Source organism: Sphaerodactylus townsendi, linkage group LG11, assembly GCF_021028975.2.
Source record: "Sphaerodactylus townsendi isolate TG3544 linkage group LG11, MPM_Stown_v2.3, whole genome shotgun sequence".
NCBI classification, from domain to species: Eukaryota; Metazoa; Chordata; class Lepidosauria; order Squamata; family Sphaerodactylidae; genus Sphaerodactylus; species Sphaerodactylus townsendi.
In genome coordinates this window covers 12,433,476-12,455,685 of record NC_059435.1, presented here as the reverse complement: position 1 = coordinate 12,455,685, position 22,210 = coordinate 12,433,476, and the positions used below count along the sequence as shown (strand labels likewise).

Sequence of the window (22,210 nt, the reverse complement as noted above, 5' to 3'; positions counted from 1 at the left end):
GACAAATGCAAAGTTTTTTACTATTCACTTTTTAACTGGAACTGTAATTTTATACTGTGTATATGCCAATAAAGGCTTATTGAAATTGAAATTGTAAATAAAAATAAAAATCCAAAGACCCAGTATCATCACCACCTTTCTGTTTGTGCAGTTACATTTTAAGAATGGCCTCATTTCATGCACGGCTCAATATGGGCATGCACCATGCTCCTATAGCTTGACTCAGTGTGTATCAGTCCCACCTGACATTGTCGTGCCTCTGAATGTAAATCTTGTGGAAGATCCTTTCAGGTGGCTTCAGGAAGTCCTCCTTCATTTCCATGGCAACATTCCTGGGCAAAAGGCTCATCAAGAGTCGCTCCTACGAGGAAAACACACGGTAATTAGAGGATGGATAGAACCATAGAACCAAGCAAAGGATCAGGACTAAGAAAGTCCCAGGCACTCACTTGCCCACCTTCTAAAATGTTGATGGGTTTAAGTCAGGAGTGTCCAACTCTGGCGCTTCAGATGTTCATGGACTACAATTCCCATCAGACCCTGCTGGAATGGCCAATTGACCCTGTCAGCAGGGGCCAATGGGAATTGTAGTTTATGAACATCTGAAGTGCCAGAATTGGACATCCCTGGTGTAAGCACACTAAGATGGACTCAACCAGCTTTGTTACTGATGATAAAATTAGGAGAAGGGTCCATCTGCAGCATGGGACAAGGTGTGGGACTCCATAGCTGAAAGCAGATGCAGTAGGAAGGGAAACTGGGAGACATTGACAGAAAATTTTGATGGGCCTCATCTTCCTCAGCTCCATTTAGAGGTTGTTTTGATCAAATATCTTATGCTGTTATCTAGTGCTATAGAGAGTGTCTTAACCTACTGCCTCTGTGTATGGTTCTCCAGTTGCACAGTGGCAGATAGGAAGGCGCTCCAAAGGGTGATCACTACTGCACAGAGGATTATCGGCTGCCCTCTCCCCTCCTTGGAAGAACTCTATAATTCCCAAAGCCTAAAGAAAGCCCAAAATATTCTGACAGACCCGTCTCATCCAGCACACTCTCTTTTTGAACTGTTACCATCTGGCAGACGATACAGGTCTATCAAAACTAGGACAAAGAGGCTTAGAGACAGCTTCTACTCTAGAGCTTTGGCTATGCTAAACTCCGCGGCTTCGTGTTGATGTGTTTGGGGCTGTGTAGGGATGGGTGGAGGAAGGGGAGAGTGAGGATGGGGTATGAGTCTGAAATTGTGTGCATCGAGGAATGCTGCTGTAAATTTCATTGTGCGTGCACAATGACAATAAAAAATGCTTATGCTTATGCTTATAACCAGTTACTAAAATTTTCCTCAGTTCAGAGAACCGGTTATTAACGATTAACTCCACTAGGGACAAGGGGGTAATCTCTGTCCCTGGGTATAACAAATCTCGTCAAGTGGGGGATGCAAAATCACCCCCCAGGGCCCCCCTGCCCCCCATGGCACCCCCCCCCATGTGAGTATGAACTGTATGAAATAATACAATATATAGGCTTTCCTGGTCTGCTAAAGGCATTTGCCATCTCAGATCAAGAAGGATGGAATTTGAGACATAGATGACCTCTCCATAAATCTGTCAAGCCCTTTAAAGCTATCCAGTTCCCGAAATTGTGCATCACCACCTCCTGTGGCAGCATATTCCAAACACCAATCACCGCGTTGTGTGAAAGAAGTATTTCCTTTTTTGAGTCTAATTCTTCCCCAGCATTTTCAGTAATACACCTGGTTCTAGTATTGTGAGAAAGAAAAATTTCTCTCTGGCAGCATTTTCTACCCTGCATAATTTTATAGACTTCAATCATATCCCCTCAGGCGTCTCCTCTCCAAATAAAGAGTCCCAAGCATGCAGCCTCTCCTCATAAGGAAGGTGCTCAGTCCCTCAATCATCCTCGTTGCCCTTCTCTGCGCTTTCTATCTCTTCGATATCCTTTTTTTGAAGATGTGGCGACCAGAACTGAACACAGTACTCCAGAAGTGCGGTGCGCTGCGTGCTATACAAAGGCATGACAATCTTTGCAGTTTTATTATCAATTCCTTTCCTCTGATCCCCAGCATAGAAGTTTGCCTTTTCACAGCTGCCGGCATTGAGTTGGCATTCACGCCGGGCTTCTCAACTGGACGCCTAGAAATCCCCTTTCTGGTCTGTGACTGATACTTTTATTTCTTAAAGCGATGTATGTGAGTTTGGATTTTGCCCCTATGTCATCACTTTGCATTTTTGTTACATTGAACTGCGTTGCCATTTCTGAGAGCCCACTCACCTAATTTATCCAAGGTCGGCAGGCTCCGCCAATCGCTGTGGTTCTCACCACCCTACGCCAATTGTGGTATCGTCTGCAAGCTTGTACCGCTACCCACCCTACTTCGGAGTCATTCATGAATAAGTTAAAGTACTGGTCCCCAAGCGGATCCTTGAGGACACCACTCCTACATCTCTCCATTAGCCCAAGGAACTTCCCATTTACATAAGCTGTTTCCTCAACCAGTTTTAATCCATAGGACTTCCCCTCTTATTCATTTGCTGGGGATTTTTTTTTCTCAACAGTCTCTGGAGTGAGGAACTTTGTCAAATCATCCAGCTTGAAACTAATCTCCACTCCCTAGCGGGATCACACCGATTTCAACACCTGGTGGAGCCTCAGCCTGCCCTCCTGCAAAACCTGGACCACAATTTTCAGAGCTTCCGGACTCAAGAAAAATTCCTGGTTATGAGTCTCTGCTGTAAATGCTTCAAAATGGGAATCCGAGACGCTGAAGCGCAATTCCTGCATGGGTTTGGAGGCATTGCAGGACCTGGGAGGCTTGAAACTTCCCTCTAAAAGGCAGTGATAAAAGCGCACCCTTTTCGAGACACAGAATTGCCCAGAGTTACGCGAAACTGACCCACTTATTTATGTAAGTGCCGAATTTAACCTGAATACTGAGGTCAGTAGCGCTACTCAGAAGATATAGCTTGGTGGTAGTCGGTGGCTTTTGCTTTGAAACAACAGCGCCAACTCTTCCAACGGGTGAATCCGACCCTAGGAGGGTTTACTCCAGAAGCAAAGCCCATTACTGTAGAGCTTATTCCCAGGTAAAGAGATCATCTTTAGTTCTTCCCACTTGAAAATCAATTAGGGGTTTAACGAAACATCAGGGTTACCTACATAGCTTCCCAATAGGTCTTAGGTTTAATACTTCAGTGCTCCGGTGGCCCAGTGGCCCAGGAGTCAGCCTAGACCGTGGCTGTGTGTGGGGGGGGGGAGACTCTCTGGCGTGCCCACAGAGAGGGGCTGGTGCCACCTCTGGCACCACGTGCCATGGAGTTGCCACCACTGCTCCTAAGGTGAGGTAGCCCCCTGGCATTGCACCCCGGCCCCAGGGGTGATGTCACCACCACAGCTTTTACTGGAGGCAGCCACCAATGGCACGGGTGGGAGTGGTTTTGCCCACTGCCAGCACAACAGTTGTCCACACTCTGCCAAAAACAGAAAAAGTGCCATCACCGGTGCGGCTGGAGGCAAAGGGAGATAAGGCATCAGAAGTCTAAAAGGGGTGAAAAGATTTGACAGCCAGGGAACTGGGAACACCCACTGTGGGGACATCCGGGGCCCCTCCTGGTCTCCTGCCTCCAGCCCCAAAAAATAATGTGGTTCCCTATTTCCTGTGGTGGCGACCCTTTGGCCTCAGATGTTATGGACTACAATTCCATCAGCCCCTGCCAGCCAGTGGCCCTGCCAGCAGGGGCTGATATGGGCCTGTATCCCTGGAGTCTCCTCCTATTCCAGTCAGCTGTCCACAGCACCGGGGTGAAGGGCAGGAAAACCCCTCCCACCCAACAGGACCCCCTTAGCCAGACCCCCTCACCCAGCAGGCCCCAGGGTGCCTCAAAGCCAACAACGCCGCCCAACCACCTGCTCCCAAGGTGGGGGTGCAGGCCCCCCTCCCCAGCCCAGCCCCTTTTCCTGGAGAATCACGCCCCCCCCTTGGAAGGGACCTCCCACCTCAAGAGCCCCAGTCTGGACCCCGTAGGCTCGGCGCTCGGCAGAGGAGGGCACGCCCCTGACCCCTCCCATGCCCCACAGGAGGCAGGGGGGGCCGCTGAGGAGCCTGCGGCGGAGGCGGGTCTGGGGGGCGGAGGCGCTGCCGGTCGGTGCGGGACGCGGGCGGGGCGGCTGCCGAGGGCGGCGCTGGGCGAGGCCGGGAAGGCGATGGCGGAGGCCGCCGCCCTTCCTTCCCAGCCCGCCCACCCTCCCTCCGCGCGTCCCGCATCCAGGCCGCTGCACTGGCCACAGGGCCCGTCGGGAGGCGCCGAGAGGTCGCGGGAGAGGGAGAGGGAGGAGGACACCGAGGAGCCAGCGCGGCGGGGGGGCGGGGGGGCGGGGGGGGCAGCTTTCCCGGCAGGGACTGGCCGCCCCCTCCGCCCCACCCACCTCACGACAAGGACCGACGCTTTTGCGCCGGGGCAACTGCACCAAACTGATGCAGATCTCTTTCATTCACCAGCGGATGTATGTGCGTATTTGTGCACATACGGTTGTACGTGTGTATCAATGGGTGTGGGTATTATTATGTGGATATATGTGTGCTTATCAATACGTATTATTAACCGTAATGCATTAACCATTATTATTATTATTATTATTTTATTGAGCACCCTTGCCCCATCCCGAAGAAGTCTGGGCAGAATTACACTCACCCTATGTGTGTGTATATGTGTGTGTATGTATGTATATATGTGTGTGTGTGTATGTGTATGTGTATGTGTGTGTGTGTGTGTATGTATGTGTGTGTATATATGTGTGTGTATATGTGTGTGTATGTGTGTGTATGTGTGTGTGTGTATATATGTGTGTGTATGTGTATATGTGTGTATGTATGTATATATGTGTGTATATGTGTGTGTGTGTATGTGTGTGTATGTGTGTGTATGTATGTATATATGTGTGTATATGTGTGTGTGTGTATGTATATATGTGTGTATATGTGTGTGTATGTGTGTGTATGTGTATATGTGTGTGTGTATATATGTGTGTGTGTATGTGTATATGTGTGTGTATGTATGTATATATGTGTGTGTATGTGTGTGTGTATGTGTGTGTGTATGTATGTATATGTGTGTGTGTGTGTATGTGTGTGTATGTGTGTATTTATTTATTTATTTACTTATTTACTTATATCTTCAATTTCTATACACCCAATCCCCAAAGAATCACGAGGCGGTGAACAACACAATTAAAAAAAAAAAAAAACACCCATTAAGCAGAACCGATCATGCACAATACAAATATAAGCTCCATCCTATTAACCATCGATAAACTTCATAAAACTCATATAAAACAGTGGATAACAATCAATAAGTAAATAAACAAAGTCAGAAACTAATTAAAACCTACCCCAAGAAGGAGGCGGTGGGCCCTCAATGAGGGCCTGATGTAACAGCCGGAACAAAGAGCGATTGATCACTTATCCATAAACAACCATTCTTTGACATGATAAGAGATACATTACATGTTGACTTCTATGAATTTTTTCATCCATAATTAAGACACTTCCGTTAATACATTGTTGGAGGCATACGCTTGAGGAATCCAACTGGTTTTATTAGGGGTTTTTGGACCTGAATTGATTTACTTGGAAATCACCAGTAAAGAGTTTCGATGCCCATCTCGCGACTGGCATTCTAACAAGGAAATGTCAGAGACTAGAAAACCTACCCGACAGCGGCCACACAGCCCAGGAAACCACAACAATGATCAAGCACACATCACATTTTATCTGTCTGTATTGCTTTGACATGCCCTCATGGAAATCTTTGCACACCTAGAAACCCAGCAAGGGAAGAAGCCTTTTTTTTTTCCCAGACATTTCTTAAATACCCAGCACAATAATGTTCAGAGGAAACACCAAACACCCCCCCTCAAAGCTCCTTTGCAGCCTGGTAAAGGACACCCCAAAGAAGCTTTATTTTTTGGTCCTTATGCTGCTAGAAGCTCAAATGGCAAAGAAACTGCAGCTGTTGTGCTTGGAAAGACAATAACGCCAGGAAACGCTGAAGATAGTAGGAAGGAAGACCGATACAAGAGTGGATTAACACAATAAAGAAGCTGCCACCCTCGGTTTCCAAAACCACAAAGGCAAGGTTGTTTTACAAAGAAGAGGATGTTTGGAGACCATTCACTCATTCATCAGAAGTGACTTGATGATCATAATAAAATGAGACAGAGGTGGGATCCAGCAGGGATTTCTCCCAGGTTCGAGTGGGTTGCCTAATTGTTGCTTGTGTCTGCCAAGAGAGGGAGTGACTAATGGGTGGGGATTTTTGTCACGTGATTGCTTTGCGCCCGGGTGCAACCCCTCTGGCAGCAGCAGAACTGGGGCGGTCTGGCGGGGGTGCGCCGGCGTGTGGCAGCCTGCCTCGTGCGTCGTTTCAGCCAAGGACAGGTGCAGGCTGACTGCGTCTTGCCTGACCATGAGATGCTTGTGCCAGCAGCCACTGGCCCTTTCACAGCCACGAGATTTGAGAATCACGCCTGCTAGAACCTGTTACTAAAATTTTAGATCCCACCACTGCTCCCACCCCGTTCCCAAGATGTAAAATCAAGCTCTTTGGAAAGAGTAAAGCCTATCAGAGAAAGAGTACATCTCTCCTAACGCTGACAAAGTCAGCATAGCACAACTCCCAGTTTTAAAGCAATGAGGTGGAGGCAGAGAAGGTCACCCTGTTCCCCTCAGCCCTCCCACTCCAGGGCTTGCAACACTTAATGCCAGTGGGAAAGTGGCCACTCCAGGCCATTCCAAACTACAGTAATGGTCTGCAACCCCAAAACTCTTTCCCCTCTAAATGTTAGGATGTCCAAGAAGTCTCCCACATGCCCAGCGCCTACCCTGCATCATTGTCATGCAGTCCTTGAAGAGGTGGGTGGGGGCAGGCAAGGGAGAATGAAAGTCTTGCAGTGGCGTAGTGGCTAGAGCAGTGGCCATGAGGCGGAACGGGGTTACGGCTCTGCCCACCGAAGGCTGTGGAGGCTCATCACCAGGGAATTCAGGTCAGCCGCAATGCACTCCCACACACCGCCAGCTGGGTGATCTTGGGCTGAGAATCACAGCTTCTGCGAGGAGCTCTCTCCGGCCCCGCCACCTCACAGAGATGATTTTACATTTGCAGCCAGAAGGGGCAGGTATAGCCTTGGAGTCTCATGCAGGAAAGGAGGATATCAAATCCAAACTCCTCTTCTTCTTCTTCTTGCAGGTGGAAGAACAGAGTAATACCTTGGCCTGGGGAAGGAGGAAGATCAGCAGGTCAGGACATGAACCGCAGCAGGGGCGTGTCAGGACGATCTTTGGGAGGAGTGCTAGGATAACCTCTGGAAGATTATCGGATGGATTGTTTGAAACAACACAGGGCATTATAAAGGTGGTCGGAGAAGTTAGTTACAGGAGGAATAATATCTGGGTTGAGATAATCGGGGAGGCCCAAGCACATCCGGGGAGTCCTCTTGTGGCTGGAAATGAGTATCCATTCCAGCAGGGCTGCTGTATTGTGTTGAGGACCCATTCTACTTTGGTTATTGCTGCTATAGCAAAAGCAAGCTGAGGAAACCGAAATTTCCAGGAAGAAAAGAGAGAGAGAGAAAGAGAAAGAAGAAGAAAGAAATTCCCTACAAAGAAAGAGCTCGCCCAGCAAAGGTAGAAATCACAACTGTTGCCAGAGAATGGGCTCCCATCTCACCATGGCAGGGATACCTGTGAATCGCCTCCACCGCTATTTATTTATTTATTTATTCATTCATTCATTCATTTGTGTTATTTGTTATTTATTTATTTATTTATTTATTTATTTGTTGACTAATTATTTGTATTGTGCTTTCAAGAAGGGTTACCTAACTGAAGTGATTTTTTTTTTTACCGCGCCAGATTCGCAGCCCTCCTCTCAACAGCAGTGGTGTAATAGAGAGCAGCACCGGTAAGTAGGAGGTTAAGAGCAGTGTATCTAATCTGGAGAACGGTTGATTCCCAGCTCTGCTGCCTGAGCTGTGGAGGCTTATCTGGGGAATTCAGATTAGCCTGTACACTCCCACACCTGCGCCAGCTGGGTGACCTTGGGCTAGTCACAGTTCTTAAGACGCAATGGCGAAGGAAGGTTAAACTCACGTGTATCTAATCTGGAAGGAACGGGTTTGGATTCCCAGCTCTGCCACCCTGAGCTTCAATGGAAGGAGGCTTATCGCAAGGAATTCCGAGATTAGCCTGGGCTTTACTCCACACCGCGCCAGCTGGGTGACCTTGGATAATCACAGCTTCTCGGGCTCTCCTCAGCTACCTACCTCACAGGGTGTTTGTTGTGAGAAGAACAAGATTAAAGCCTTTAGTCTCCTGCAGGAAGAGTCATAAATCAAATCTTCTTCTTCTTCTTCTTCTTTATTTATTTGTTGTTATTTATTTATTTATTATCATATATAGCCCCATCCTAAGGAGGGCTTTCCTGGGCGGTCGAACAATAAAATGTTACATAACAGCAATAGCAATAAATAAATAATATATCGTGAAATAACAGCATTAAAACATGCCAGAGTGGTATGGTAACAGACCTGAGGGAAGGGTGTTTTTCAAGAATTGGCTTTTCTTGGGTTGTATTGCATATCTGGCCAGTAACCCAAAATGCAGAAATAAATTAAGCCAGTCAATTCAAATAAAATTTATTAGAAGTCTAGCCACTGGTCATCTAAGAATTGTGCAGTGCCTATAATTCTGCTCTGGTTTTACACGAGTGGTCTGCTGAGATAAAGATTGCTTCTACAACCGGCTTGGATGCGGGGAAAGGCAATAAACATTGGCCTTGGAAGGATAGAGAAAGGTAAGGTCTTATCAAGCTGGTTCCCCGAGTTCTTGCCATGTTTCTTCACGTTCCCACCTCCATCCTCCAAGTCACATGACAAAGCAGCCATCAATGTAGACAGCAGAAGTGTCATCTGTCTATTAATTTTAGTATCTGTTGGCACACTTCTATAGGGGACCTATCCAGAAATAGAGTTGGCCCTTCTGCCCAGAAGCCCAGCTACTATTATTATTAACCGCGTATTAAGCCTGAACAGTTATGAGTCGCGTTCACGAAATCTGTTAATGTGTCATTTGTCTGCTATTGTATTTTTATGTAATAAAAAAAATAATATTTTGTGTTTTTCATCAGCTTATAGACTCCCTGCTTTGGATTGTGGTGCCACCAGCAATTTTCTCCTCTGCCCGCAATGTGATGTTTTAAATTTTCCTTCCCAATTTCAGACAGCTTTATTTAATTTTATGCAAAGATAATTCAGTTTAGTTCGAAGAAGTAATTTTGTGGGAGATCAAGTGCTGCAATGACATGTGGAGGAAAAACGTGTGATACACCAGCCGCCCTGTGGGGTGTGGCAAGGGCATTCGAGGGGGGGTGGCAGGAGCATTCTGGAGTGAGCATTCTGGGAGGATGGAGGGCCTTGCCGGGTGCTTTTCCCCTTATAGCCTCTGACCAGCCCCGTGAGAGGATGCCAGGAGGACCTACCCAGCTGTAGGTTGTAACTACAACAAACAGATTCTGTTGCTGGTTACAGTAGCCTTTAGTAGTGGAGCAGATGACAAAACTTCTCAAGCCAGTTCCTGAAGCATGCAAAAGCGTTAGCATTTTATCCACCCTAACTTATCCCCTGCTCCCCTTTCTCTTTCATGCAGGTTCCAGCTTGAATTGTGTCACAGTGGGAAATTTTTCCTCATCACTGATAGCAGAATTTGGTAGGGGCTGTAGAGTAAGAACTAGTGGTCTTGTACCCGTAACCTCCCCACCTTCAAATAAACTCCACACAGCTTTGTCTCATTCATAAGAAGGAATTTATCATTCAGTTGCTCTATGTACAAACTATATATACAATGAAGAATATTCGGTATTTCATCAAAGTGCTTACGCCTAACACCTGTTTCCCAAAGGAACACTGAACCAATATAATACAAAGTGCTTTTATACAAGACTCAACCAATCATGTTAAAGGTCACTTGGAACAGAGTAGAACGGTTTGTCAAGCTCCAGTCTCATGCAGCTCATGCTGGATAGGATATGGACACTTTAACTATCATGACACCTTCTCATATCCTAGGAAGCGATCATTACATACAATCCTATAAAATGTTACAAGAAAAACTACCATAAATTACATTGACAATACCTAACAAAAGGCAAAATCACGTTCAAACTTCAGTTCTGGTACTGCTTTAGTAAACAAAGTCAGCTTGATTGTTTTCACTTTCAATAAGACAAAGAAATTGTTTTATTTTGCACCATTGCTTTTACATTTTGAGGTACCTAACACCCGTGTATTTTTGTTCTGGTTCTCATGCTTTCAGTTTCAAAGCTAAACCTTACAGGTTTGTGAATCATCCTTGAATGACTACAGGTTCTACATTGCACCTTTAACTCAGATAGCAATTGCTTCATCCATTGCAACTCTGTGCATGTCTCGGATAGCACAATACTCTGCCTCAGATGTTATTAAGGCAGTTGTTGTCTGTTTTCTCGATCCATACAACAAAGGTATCAACATATTTAATAAGATAACCTATTGCAGGACTTACTTTCAGAATCATCTGCAAAAGAACTATCTGCTGCAGCTGTTAACACTTAGGTTTTGTTTGGAGCTATCACACCAAGCAAAAAATGCTGTGTACCTTTTAAATAACGAGCGACCGCGTTCACTCCTTGCCAACCGTAGTGTGGTTTAAAACCACAAGTCTGCTTAAATAGCTAACAGCAAACATTATATCTGTCTTGTCAGTTTGCCAAATGGAGCCAAACTTCAATGACAGAGCGATATAATCCAGGATTCCCATCAAAAGAAACATCAGAATCCTTCTTTCCTTTAGTATTAGCTCAGTGGGTATAGGTGTTTTGCTACTTTGGCTTTTCTCTAAGCCAGTACTCATATGAGCTCTTCAATTTTGTCTTTCTGGCTGCTTAGCAAGTTTCCTTCTGCTGTTTAGTTATACTAATACCTAGATAAGGTTTTCAGGTAGCCTCAATCACTTTCACCTGAAGTATCTTCCTCAAACTGTCATAGACATCAGTGATTTGAGCATCCAGTTAAAGGCAGTAACGCACATGTCATCTCGTAAACAATTATGATGACTTTATATTGCTTTGAAGCCTGCATGAGATCCATGACGCCGTTTGGAAACCCTGGTTTACACAAGCCATCATGCAAACACCGGATTCCAATTTCCTGGCTGCCAGGCGTGGGCGCAGTACAGTGATTCCATAATTTAATGCACTTTTGCCTTTTTTCAGCTGCATATCCGAGGTGCTGGTTTCATGTACACATCACTCTGCCAGGCGTGTAAATAATGCACTGGAAGTCAAAGTGGCGCATTTTCATTCCCTTTGCATTGCTATAGCTAGCACCAGTCATAGACTCAGCCAGCAGTAGTGAATATGTTTGCTCATAAGTACAGATAGGTTTGCCCATTAGCCCTGAGCAGCAAAAGCGACTTCTGTACCAAGCTATCCCATTGGGCAATGATTTCTTCATATGCAAGTGATCCAACCGCTTTCTGGTCTTGTGGCAAGTCCTGCAATTTCAAAACATTTTGCTTCACTAAAGGATTCAAATTCATCATCCGCCAGCAGCATTCACTGATTGCTTGTTCCTGGGAGGTCTAGTTACCATCTCTCCTGGAAACTTTGAGGGGCTCTACCCATGTTGACGATCTAACAACCTGGAGTAACACCAAAATCTTTTGTGGCGGCACTCCTGTTTTCTCTGTTGGACCTGCGAGGGAGAAATCAACACACTAGCGTTTTCTCTTCTTTCTCTGAGTCTGAACTACTGCTGTCCTCTCTCTCTTGCACTCTAGGAATGTGACCTTGGTGAGGAGGATGGTCATCTGGCTACTGATTGCTGCACCTGCAGAACATGATGTTCGGATTAAGGCAGGCGAAAAACCTCGATTAGGAATGGGCATGCTCCCAACCTGTTATTGCCTCTCCAAGGAATTGGCACTTCTGGAGACCACAATTCTGCCAAAATTCCAGACTGAATCTATAACCTTTGAGTGTTTTCTGAATAGCCTGTAAATCATAATCATCTTTGATACCTGGGTTTACCTTTTGGTTCTCTGTGCACTTGGTATCCAAAGACATTGGCAAAGCTCCCAAACCTTCTCAGGTGTTTCAAAGAGGGTTTCTTGCCAAACCAACATGTAATGGGGTGTTTCACAGATACTGGAACTCCAGAGACGATTGAAATTACGTGGTGTAGCGGCACAGATGACCTCTCCCCAATAATTGAAAGAGGTGGTTGCATCCTAAGCATTGCAGTCCGCATCACCTGTAAAACTCCCAAAGCGTCCTCTGGTACACGTTCTCCTGGTAAAGGGTTGGTGTTCAATGCCAATCCCCTTCTACGCCCAGCCAGAAGTTGAAAGGCTTTACTCATGTACTCTCCCCGATCTGTTTGTAATATAAGCTACCTTATGAGGGTGGTTTTTTCTTTCCCACAGCCATGGCAACCCAATCCTGGAACCTCACGGGCTTCTGCTTTTGGATTTTAACAGTAGACAATGGGAATACCTGCATAATCATCCACAATCAACATGATCTTAACGTGCACCTTGGCTGTGGGAAAAGGTCAGCAAGTCAGGTGGACAAAAGCAAAGGTCTTGTCTGTTTTGTCCTGACCCAGCACTTTTGCTTAACCAGGAAAGAGCTTTGACTTTATTACACTAGTAAGAACACTCTGAGTAATATTTACAGGGTTTTACTTATGTCACCTTTAGCTAACTGCTTTATAGTAGACCACCCTGCATGACCTAGTACTGCTGTGTGTAGCTTCATTGCACACGATTTAATGGAGTGTAAAGGCTTATTAGACAGACTGGATAGTTGTTTTTTACACTCCCACTAGTACCTTTAGAATCATGTGGTACAACATATCCCTTAGTTGTCCACTTTACTTTGCTTACATTATTTCTGTTCACATAGCGCATGTCATTTGAAGTAAATGTGACTTTATACCCCTCCTGAACAAGGCATGGAACACTTAACAAATTAAAGTCTAGGTGGGGACTAATAACATTTGAATAATAAGTCCGCTTGGTATACACAGTTCATGTAAAGGAACACCTCTGATGATGAACCATCAACCAGGAAGGCTTACGTGAAGTGGTAGCAGCAGTTTCGTCTCGAGCAAACTGTCGTTTACTGGATGCGTGAGCACTATCCATCAACCAGCTGCTTTGCTTTTTTTCTCCACAGCACTAGGCACCAACATAGCGCCGTCATACGGTCGAACTTGTTCTGAACATAAATCTTCCGTTCGCCCTTCTGTCCTTTCATCTGCAGCGCATTGCGGCGTCTGGCAGTGTTTGGCTGATGTGATTCTGGACCCTGGCGATAACATCGGACAGAATAGGCTTCGCAGGCACCGTCTCTGATGAAACCTTCACCTCAAGCGTTAATAGTCTCGCAGGGCAGCTCAACAACCGCAGCTCTCCTGCTGGAATTCCTCTGTTGCTGACCTTCAAGCAGCTTAGCGATCCGCGAAGGAAAGTGTGAGGTCATAGCTAGCTTTCACGCTTTGTAAACTGTAAAACCAGCTGATCCCAACCTTGAGATCGAAGTGATGATAAGATGATATAAGATTGTGGACTCTGGAAAAACCATCCCACGGTCTTCCAATTGGGCCGAATAGGGACCTCATTAGCTGCAAATGGTAGAAGCGCCTCCACCAGCTTTCAGCTTGCAGTTATATAGCCGTCTACGCTATCGGCATTTAAGACCTGTATCTTGCTGATATACTGTGCCAACATTCTTTCGGCGTTCGCGAAGTCCCGAACATACCTGGAAGCTGGAGTTCTCCGCGGCTAGAATTATGGAGAATACGGGCTTTGCACTGATCAGCAGCGTCGACCAGCGTACGTCGGCAGCGGCGGTGTCTCCACCACGGGCACAATCTTCGAATAAGATGAGGACGGCTGCATCTTGTGACAAATGAAAAGTTGTCCTCATTAAAGGCGTTCAAGCGGCGCCTGCGACAGCAACGGCCGCCATCGTAGACTCTGTGCTGGACAGCCGCACCACCAGCTCACCCAGGGAACACAGGAACGCACAGGAACCGCAGCGCTTCTTTCACAGGTAGACCACGCAGCCTGGGCCCATAACCTGATAGCAGAATTTGGCGGGCTACTTAGAGTAGAACTAGTGGTGTTATTACCTTAACACTCACCTTCTGAAGTAAACTCCACCTGGCTTTGTCATTCATAAGAAGGCCTTTATCATTCAGTTACTCTATGTACAAGTAACTATGAATGATATTGAACTATCAAAGTGCTTAGCTAACACCTGTTCCCAAAGAACACTGAACCAATATAATACAAGTGCTTTATACAAGACTCAACCAATCATGTTAAAGGTCACTTGGAACGAGTCAGAACTGGTTTGTCAGCTCAGTCTCAAAACGACTCATGCTGGATCAGGATATGAACACTTTAACTATCGCGAGCAATCACATTTGCCTGGCAACCAAACCTTGAAGTTCACAGCTGGGTCCATTATGATTACATCTTGCCCTCAAACTTACCAAGAGGTTGCTTAACTACATGTAAAAGCAGCAGGCATATGATTACGCTATACATATATACTACCAGGCATATAATTGATGCAGGATACAGTGTTTAAACCCCAGAGACTCGTACAGGGTCCCCAACAGCAGCTGGGGAGGATCAGTGCCACTTCAGTTACGTAGACAACCCTCCCGCATCAGGTCACCCAGAAGTAAGGAGTTGTGTCTCTTGCAGGCGGGAGCTCTGTATCAGCAATGGAAACTAGAAGAGATATGATGAAGCGGCCTTTGATCTTGGCGATCCTCCAAGCTTAGAAGGCTTGACACTACTGGAGAATAGTCTGTAGGAGCTTGCACAGGCATGTGGACAATAATCTAATCAGATCTGTGTCCCCATGTCTAGCGTCCATGTCTAAGAGGCTCCATCATCTGATATATTGTTTCTGTAGGGTTCCTTCATATAACCTTCGCTATATAACCGCTTATTTTGCATCAGAGAAAAGTATATGCAGAGTGGAAACTTCTGGGCCCATAACCTTTTGTTGTATTGCAATGAATTAGTAGAGAGTAAACATTAGGGCAGAGAGGAAAGTGAGTTCTTTTGTAAAATTTTATTAGACAACAAATGAATTTACACTAAATATGGGAACATCAAGCTCTGTCTGTAAGAGTGCTCCAGTCGTGTCATGCAGTTTATACATGCCTGTGGGTCTGTCTCTCCTCTTTTGCTGGAGATCTTTCAGAAGCTCATGTGATCAGTGATGTGACTTCAGCAGTTAACCCTTGCTTGACTGAGCAGAGCGAGGCACTTGTGAAATCTTAACAAGAAGTCTTACCTGAGGAAGGACTGTGTTTCTCCATTGGGTGAAGAGAAGTGCTCAGACAGCCATGGACTTCGTGAACCACTGGCTGAAGGATCAGTGCAGTCTGCTTATGAAACGGCCTTCAAATCAGTCCAGACCATCCTGGCACAAGAGAAGTAAGCAAGACACCAGACTTTGCGGGGAAGGAGGGGATGTTAGCGCTTTTCACCAGAGGCACAGAAAGCACTTGGAGTGCTTACAGCAATTCTTGGCCCCACAAGAGTGGCTTACGAAATTTCTTTGGCCCCACAAAGTGGAGCACTTCTTATAAAAGTGCTCCCACCCCTCCATAATCATTCCCCTGCCAAAACACCACAAAGAAGACCTGGGTTGGACAGAAAGCAAGAATATCGTTCTGTATACATGCAGCAAAGAGAACTGAAATGCTCCTTTCTCTCTACCCGTGACTCTTAGGAGGGAGACAGCTAAGCGCTAGACTGGAAGGAGGAGGAGGGGGGTGTTTAGGAGGAAGCTCTAGAGGATGGATGGCTGTCTTGAACCAATTTGAGAACAATGATTTGGATCAGAAGACATTTTCCCTCCTAATGGAAGGCACTGACATCAGTGGAACAGAATTTCCTTTCCTCATCCCACCCAGCTGCAACCCAGCGATCTCCTCAAAGTGGTGTGGTTCAGAGGAGCAGGGACCTCAGAAATGGTGTGGGGGGCAAATATGGGGTCTGCAGCAGGAAGAGGCGAACTGATAGAGATCATATCCTTTCCATTATTGGAAAATGTAATCTGGATTCTACTGTCATAAAAAGTGAGAGAATTGAAGTTTGCTTTGCCCAGCCACAACAGCTATGCTAAGGATTGTGGAATCGGTGTGGTCCACACAAAGCCCTGTGGTCTTGGCAGGAGAAATCCAACTCAGTGCATGGCAGCTGTGAAAAGGCCTGGGCGCTCTATGCTGTAGGGGATCATTAGAAAGAGTTGATAATAAAACTGCAAAGATTGTATACCACTCTAAAACAGTAGTGCGACTGCACTTGGAGTTCCATGCATACATCTCAAGGATGCTCGAAGAGATGAAAAGTGCAGAGAAGAACCAGCGGGGATGATTGAGGGACTGGAGCACCTTCCTATGAGGAGGCTGCAGCGTTTGGGACCTCTTTAGTTTGGAGAGGAGGCGATCCTGAGGGGGATATGATTGAAAGTCATTATGCATGGGTAGAAAATGTTGACAGAGAGAATTGTTCTCTCTTTCTCACAACACTAGAACCAGGGCATCCATTGAAAATGCTGGGGGAAAAGTGCAGGACCTAATCAAAGGAAACCTTCTTCAGCATAGCGATGAAGTTGAGATGTTTAAGGAATATGCTATACAGGAGGTGGTAGTGACCCACTCTGGATAGCTTTTAAAAGGGCTTGAATAGTTACTAGGAGAGTGATCTCTGGCTGCAATCTTGATCCTTCTTGATCTGAGATTACCAAATGTATAGCAGACCAGGTGCTCAGGAGCAGGAGCAGGAGGCCATTGCTTTCACCCTCCTGCAGGAATTGAGGAGGCTCCCAAAAAAAAGGCACCTGGTGGGCCACTCACCGAGGTAACAGAGGAAGCTGGACTAGATGGACCTGGTCACAGTCCAGCTGGTGTTGCTATGTTCTGCTGATAGAATCATACCTCCCTTTCCGTTATTGGAAAATGTAATCTGGATTCAGCCAGCTTTCTACTGTGTAAGTGAAAGTGGTTGCTTTGCCCGATACAACAGCTATGCTAAGGATTATGGGATAGCGTGGACCTAAGCCCTGTAGTCTGTGGTAAGGAGAAGTCTGAAAAAAAAACTGACAAGGATCCTCCCCATAAAAGCCCAAAGTCCAGTTGAAAATTTTAATTTATTACCACAGATACAAAAAGTGTACTTCCATTACTATTGGTAGGATGTTTATACTTGGGGCTGAGACGAATAGCGGTTCTGGAGTTATTTGAGAGTTGGGCCGAGTGGTGTTATTGTAATGACCTCATACTTTTTCCATGTGTAGAAATGTTTGGCTAAGAAATACTAACACACATCAAATTGCTTCTATAAAATGATTGTATCCAGTGCTGGAGGCTCTGGAGCAGACCCTGATTACCAACTCTTGTTTTACATTTTTTCTTCATTTTGCTCCGTAAACTTATACCCCTTTATTTTATTTTCCATAATAAATCTGACTTTATTTCCACGGTTTTATTTCTTAAAGCCTTAGTTTCTTGCATTCTGGCTCTTGTCTTCCTTCTTTAAAAAAAAAAAAATCTGCCCTTCCGGATGTGAGAAATCACCAACGAAAAAACAATCACACTCGCTCGAGCGTGAGCAGCAACGTCAACCAAAAGAGCCGGACTGACTTGCTTCTGGCATGAGGCCGGCACTTCCAGAGCTCACGTGCCACCGTTCCTTAGGTGGCAACTCTCAAGGTGGCAGCTCCTGAGCTCCCCTCTGGGCAAAGGGCCTGTACTTTCCTGAAACATGGCGGTGCCATTTGGGGCCCAAAGCTCAGAAGAACCTACCAGGACTGTGACCATGGAATGCCTCCTGACCTACAAGTTATCTTCAGGTGGGATCCAAAATTTTAGTAACAGGTTCCGTGGTGGTGAGATTCAAACTGTGGCGTGGGGTAATGGGGCTGGGTGGAGACACTGACGAGGGGTGGAGTGGGCATTCCAGGGCAGGGCTGTGGCAGGAGGCAGCCACTGCGCCCGGAGTCCTTGGGCGGGAAAGCGAATGCACACAGGCAGGCTGCCGCCTTGCCTTGGTGCACCTCCTGCTAAGACTGCTCCAAGTTCTCATGGCTACTGCTGGCCGGGAGGGTGTAACTAAAGGCAAAAATACGTGTAAAACCACCCATTAAGTAACCCCCCTCTTGGCACACACACATAATTAGTAACCTGCTCTTGGGAACCTGCTTGAGAACCTGCTTTGGACCCCACCTCTGCCTTCAGCCATATAGTTATTTTACATTGCCAGTTTCATATTTTTTCTTTAAAGCACAGTAAAAACATCCTTAATTCAGTTTTATTTTCTCTGAAGCAAATCATTTATGAGCAGTTGATGCCACATATCTTCTTGAAAAAAGTATTCCACCCCCACCCTACACACACAGCTGTCCTTCCTCTCAGTCTCTTCCTTTTTATTGGATTACGAAAACACTCTTGCTCATGCTTTGCCTAAAATTTTCCAATCTCATATATGGCATATTTTACACTTCTTCTGTTTCTCTTCTCTGTGTTGGTTTGGCATTTTGGTCTGCTAATATACCTTCATATCCTTTTTTAAACCTATTTTAGAAACATTGAAGTTTTCTTCCCCATGTATCACATTTTTTCACGCACATGTTTGGAATGTACAGTGAACTTAAAGAACTGGAGATTGTATGCTGGCACTGTGGACTTACCTAAAGTATATTATAACCATGGATGGGATTATTGCAGAAGTAAAAAAAAATTGGACAATTGTATTGTTATATGTCAGAGAAACTGGTGAAGATAAATATTACAGTTGAAATAATGCCCTTAGTTCATGGAGTGTAATGGAAGACAGAGGGTGGACAAACAATATAAGTTATACTAATGAGACCCAGCCGTGTTGCTGTGGCAATTGTCATCACCAGTCCATAACCCACACAGATGTCCATGCAGGTCCAATGATCCCCAGCATAGCCTTTTGGGGGGGATCAAATGGAATCCCTCTTTCCTTTATTTCAATTCACATTGTTATATGGTGCTTATCTTGTTTTTTAAGTATAAGGTAACCCTTCCCATTCACAATGGAACTATCCAGAGTGTGAGATCCCGCTGTCCATGAGGCTGGTTATTGCGCACAGTCTAGCTTGGGTAAAGGAACAGAACTAGAGACAACAGGCTGTCAATCAGGCAGCAGAGGCAGGGTGGTGAGGCATTCAGATCGAGGCCAGCTCCTGGAGTTAAGTAAAGGGCCATGTCTGCAAGAAGGGGGGAGCAGGTAGGCGTGGTTCACCCCCATGCATGAATTGTCTTAGAAGAAAAAGGCAAACTCAGCTCGCTTTTAGTAAAAGAGCTGTGAGTGAATAGGTGAGGAAGTGGGTAAGTGGTGGTTGGATGTGAGGGAGGCAGAGTGAGGTGTGTGAGGATAGGCTGGATGTGTGTTGTGTGGTAGTGATGGGTGAGAGGCACAGAGAGTGAAAAGTTACCTGCATGTGAGGGGGGGAACCCCACCTGATGTCTCCTACTGACAGAAAGTGTGTATGTGTTTTCTTCACTTCCACTCTCGTGCTACCTACCAGTATTACCTATTTTTTTTCTTTCACTGCTCATCTCTGCCCATCTGCAGAACATCCTAAGCCCCCTCAGGCCACTGAACAGACAGGCTGCGGGCATTCTAAGGGTGACAGTTAAACACAGCCAGCTTCATGGCCTGGTGCACCAGGAAAGATGTTTTACCTGGCTCAAGGTATGGACTTCAGTTTGAAGGTCCAGTACCTGCCAGCAACAGGAGGGCGATCATGTGAAATTTGGGGGCGATCCGTCCAGCAGCTTCTGAGGAGACCATCAGGGACAAAACACTGTTAGATTTTTATATACATAGATGTATAAAATAATGATCAAAGCAGCCCATGCAACAATAGCCTTGGGCAGAGAAAAGAAAAATGGACAGCACTTCAGAGATAGTTAGAATATATCTGAGACACTTGATATTTTGAATATACTTCAACAAAAAAAAAATAAAAGGCGTGGCAAGACAAACCAAATGAAATTTACAGAATATGGACAATATACGTGGACTAGATGAAAAGCTTAGTCAACGAAGAAATATGGGAGAAAGGGCTACAGAAGAGCGAACTTACTGCTGTTTGTGTGACAAAACTATGAAGAAAGAAGAAATGGAAATGGGAGGAGAAAGGAAAGTATTGTTTGAAAATGTATGAAGAAGTACTATAATAAACTGTAAAATTCAAATGATACAATAAAATTAGAATTAAAAAGACTGAAGATTGGCTTTATGTTCTCTGGGGCTTGTGTTTCATGTGTTTGCCTTTTTTAGGGAGGGTAAATGCCCTCTCCACTTTTAAAACAGAGCGCATCCTACTAATCTTTTAGATTGCTATCACTTTGCCCTTTGTCAAGTATTCAGAAGCATAGGAAATTAAAAGGTCAACTATTGGATAGAGTTCTCTACCCTAATCACATGACCAAAGCGTGTTCCCCCTGTATTTTTCTCTCCCATTTGAGCAGGCCCTTGGCACACTACCTTATTGCTTAATAGAAGCCTGTTCAGGAGAGCCATAATGCTGCGCCAGGTTTAATGTTATGCCTTCTGCCTTGTTACATGGCAGATTTAATAAACAAGAAAAAAGACTAAAGATTGTGCCCATGTAGCGATGGCTCCGGTTGAATCTCCTGGCCCACCAATTGCTACACTGTCTCAGATTCAAAATCAGATCAAATGTATGTGAATCTTACTCCTTTACATTTACCCCATCTCACGATTTAATTAGATTACACACTACTTGTTGGACAACCCTGATCCTTCTCTCTATGCGATGGTGGCAGACTTTTTCCTGGAAAATTGCTAAACGCTAGTAGGTTTCCTTAGGCCTGTATTGTATAATCTTTTTTAATCATTTTAATCTGTTTTACTACTGTTGTACTGTTGTCTATGCCAATAAAGGCTTGCTTCTTAAGATTGCTATCCATTTTCCTTAAGTCAGGCATGGCAATCAACCCCGCTAGTGCTATGGCATTGAATTACTCCTCATTTGGTTCCTACAATTCCTTGTTGAACTTTAAAGTGATGGTAAATCATCTATCTAGTAGTTTTCTAACAGCCAGTGACTTATTTCCGTTAGAATTAGCAATGTCCTGTACAGAGAAGACCCAGCAGGGGCGGACAAGTGGTGTGATGACTAGGAATGTGAGCCTAGAGACCTTTCCAACCTTTCATGGCTCCCTTGGGCCTTTGATATTATCAGGTCTAATTTCCTCATCTGAGAGTGTCCTCTCCCTTCCTCCTCAGAAGGCTACATCTGTCTCTCAGCTGTCCTGAAAATGCAAATGTAGCTTCCTAATATACATTTATCTTTAATCAGTTGAGTCTGCTGCTTCCCCTGTGTAACTTGGCCAACATATTGTTTTCAGCTTTTGAGGAGGAGTACAGTGAATCATAAGTTCCGTGTTTTTCCTCCCAGTTCTTCTATTAGTGGGTTTTTTAAAAAATCTAAATCAATGAGCTCCTCCATTCAAACTTAATGAGTTGGGCCTTTCATGGAACCAGGGTCTCAGGGCTATCAAGAGAACTTTTTGATAGAGAGTTTCAACAGATGCTGAGCTCATGAAACCTGTTCCCCGATCTCTCTGGGAATACCTGTGGATAGATGGTATAGCCAGTTGTAACCTTTATCTCCTGGTTGAGACCCGGTGGCGTGAGAGCAATCACCTTAGCTAGGTGTAATGCCCTGCCTTCCTCCTTTAGCCTTGGGCGCCACCTTGGAATCCCACAGCAGAAGAAAAGGAAATGCCCGTGTGGCATGGGTTCTCAACAGTATCTCATTTGCTGTTGGATTGTCCTTTTTTTTTTACCAAGAGATAAGGTAGGAAGAAGCAAGATAATCCCTTCGGCGTGAGTGAAGGCATTACAGATAAACGAAGGTTATAAGATCTTTTTAAACAGCCACAACCTCTGAGCTGTTGGAAGCCCGATTGGGTGAATTTTTTTTATGGTGTGTACGTGACTCGTCAGGATTTGGCAGAGGCTGTATTACCTTGCAGTGTTAATGTGAAACTATTTATATGCCATTAA

At 45.3% G+C, this 22,210-nt stretch overlaps 1 protein-coding gene across 5 annotated transcripts in view; it reads right to left on the bottom strand.

Moving 5' to 3' along the window:
• ADCY1 (adenylate cyclase 1) overlaps window positions 1-22,210 on the bottom strand; it is a 274,661-nt gene that overhangs the window by 119,285 nt on the left and 133,166 nt on the right. For all 5 annotated transcript variants that reach the window (XR_007245741.1, XR_007245742.1, XR_007245743.1 and 2 more), the window contains exon 3: window positions 243-361. Coding sequence is in view for 2 of the 5 variants with exons in the window: in XM_048510692.1 (XP_048366649.1) it covers window positions 243-361 (119 nt within the window). In the remaining 3 variants the exon portion in view is untranslated. The remainder of the gene's footprint in view (window positions 1-242; window positions 362-22,210) is intronic.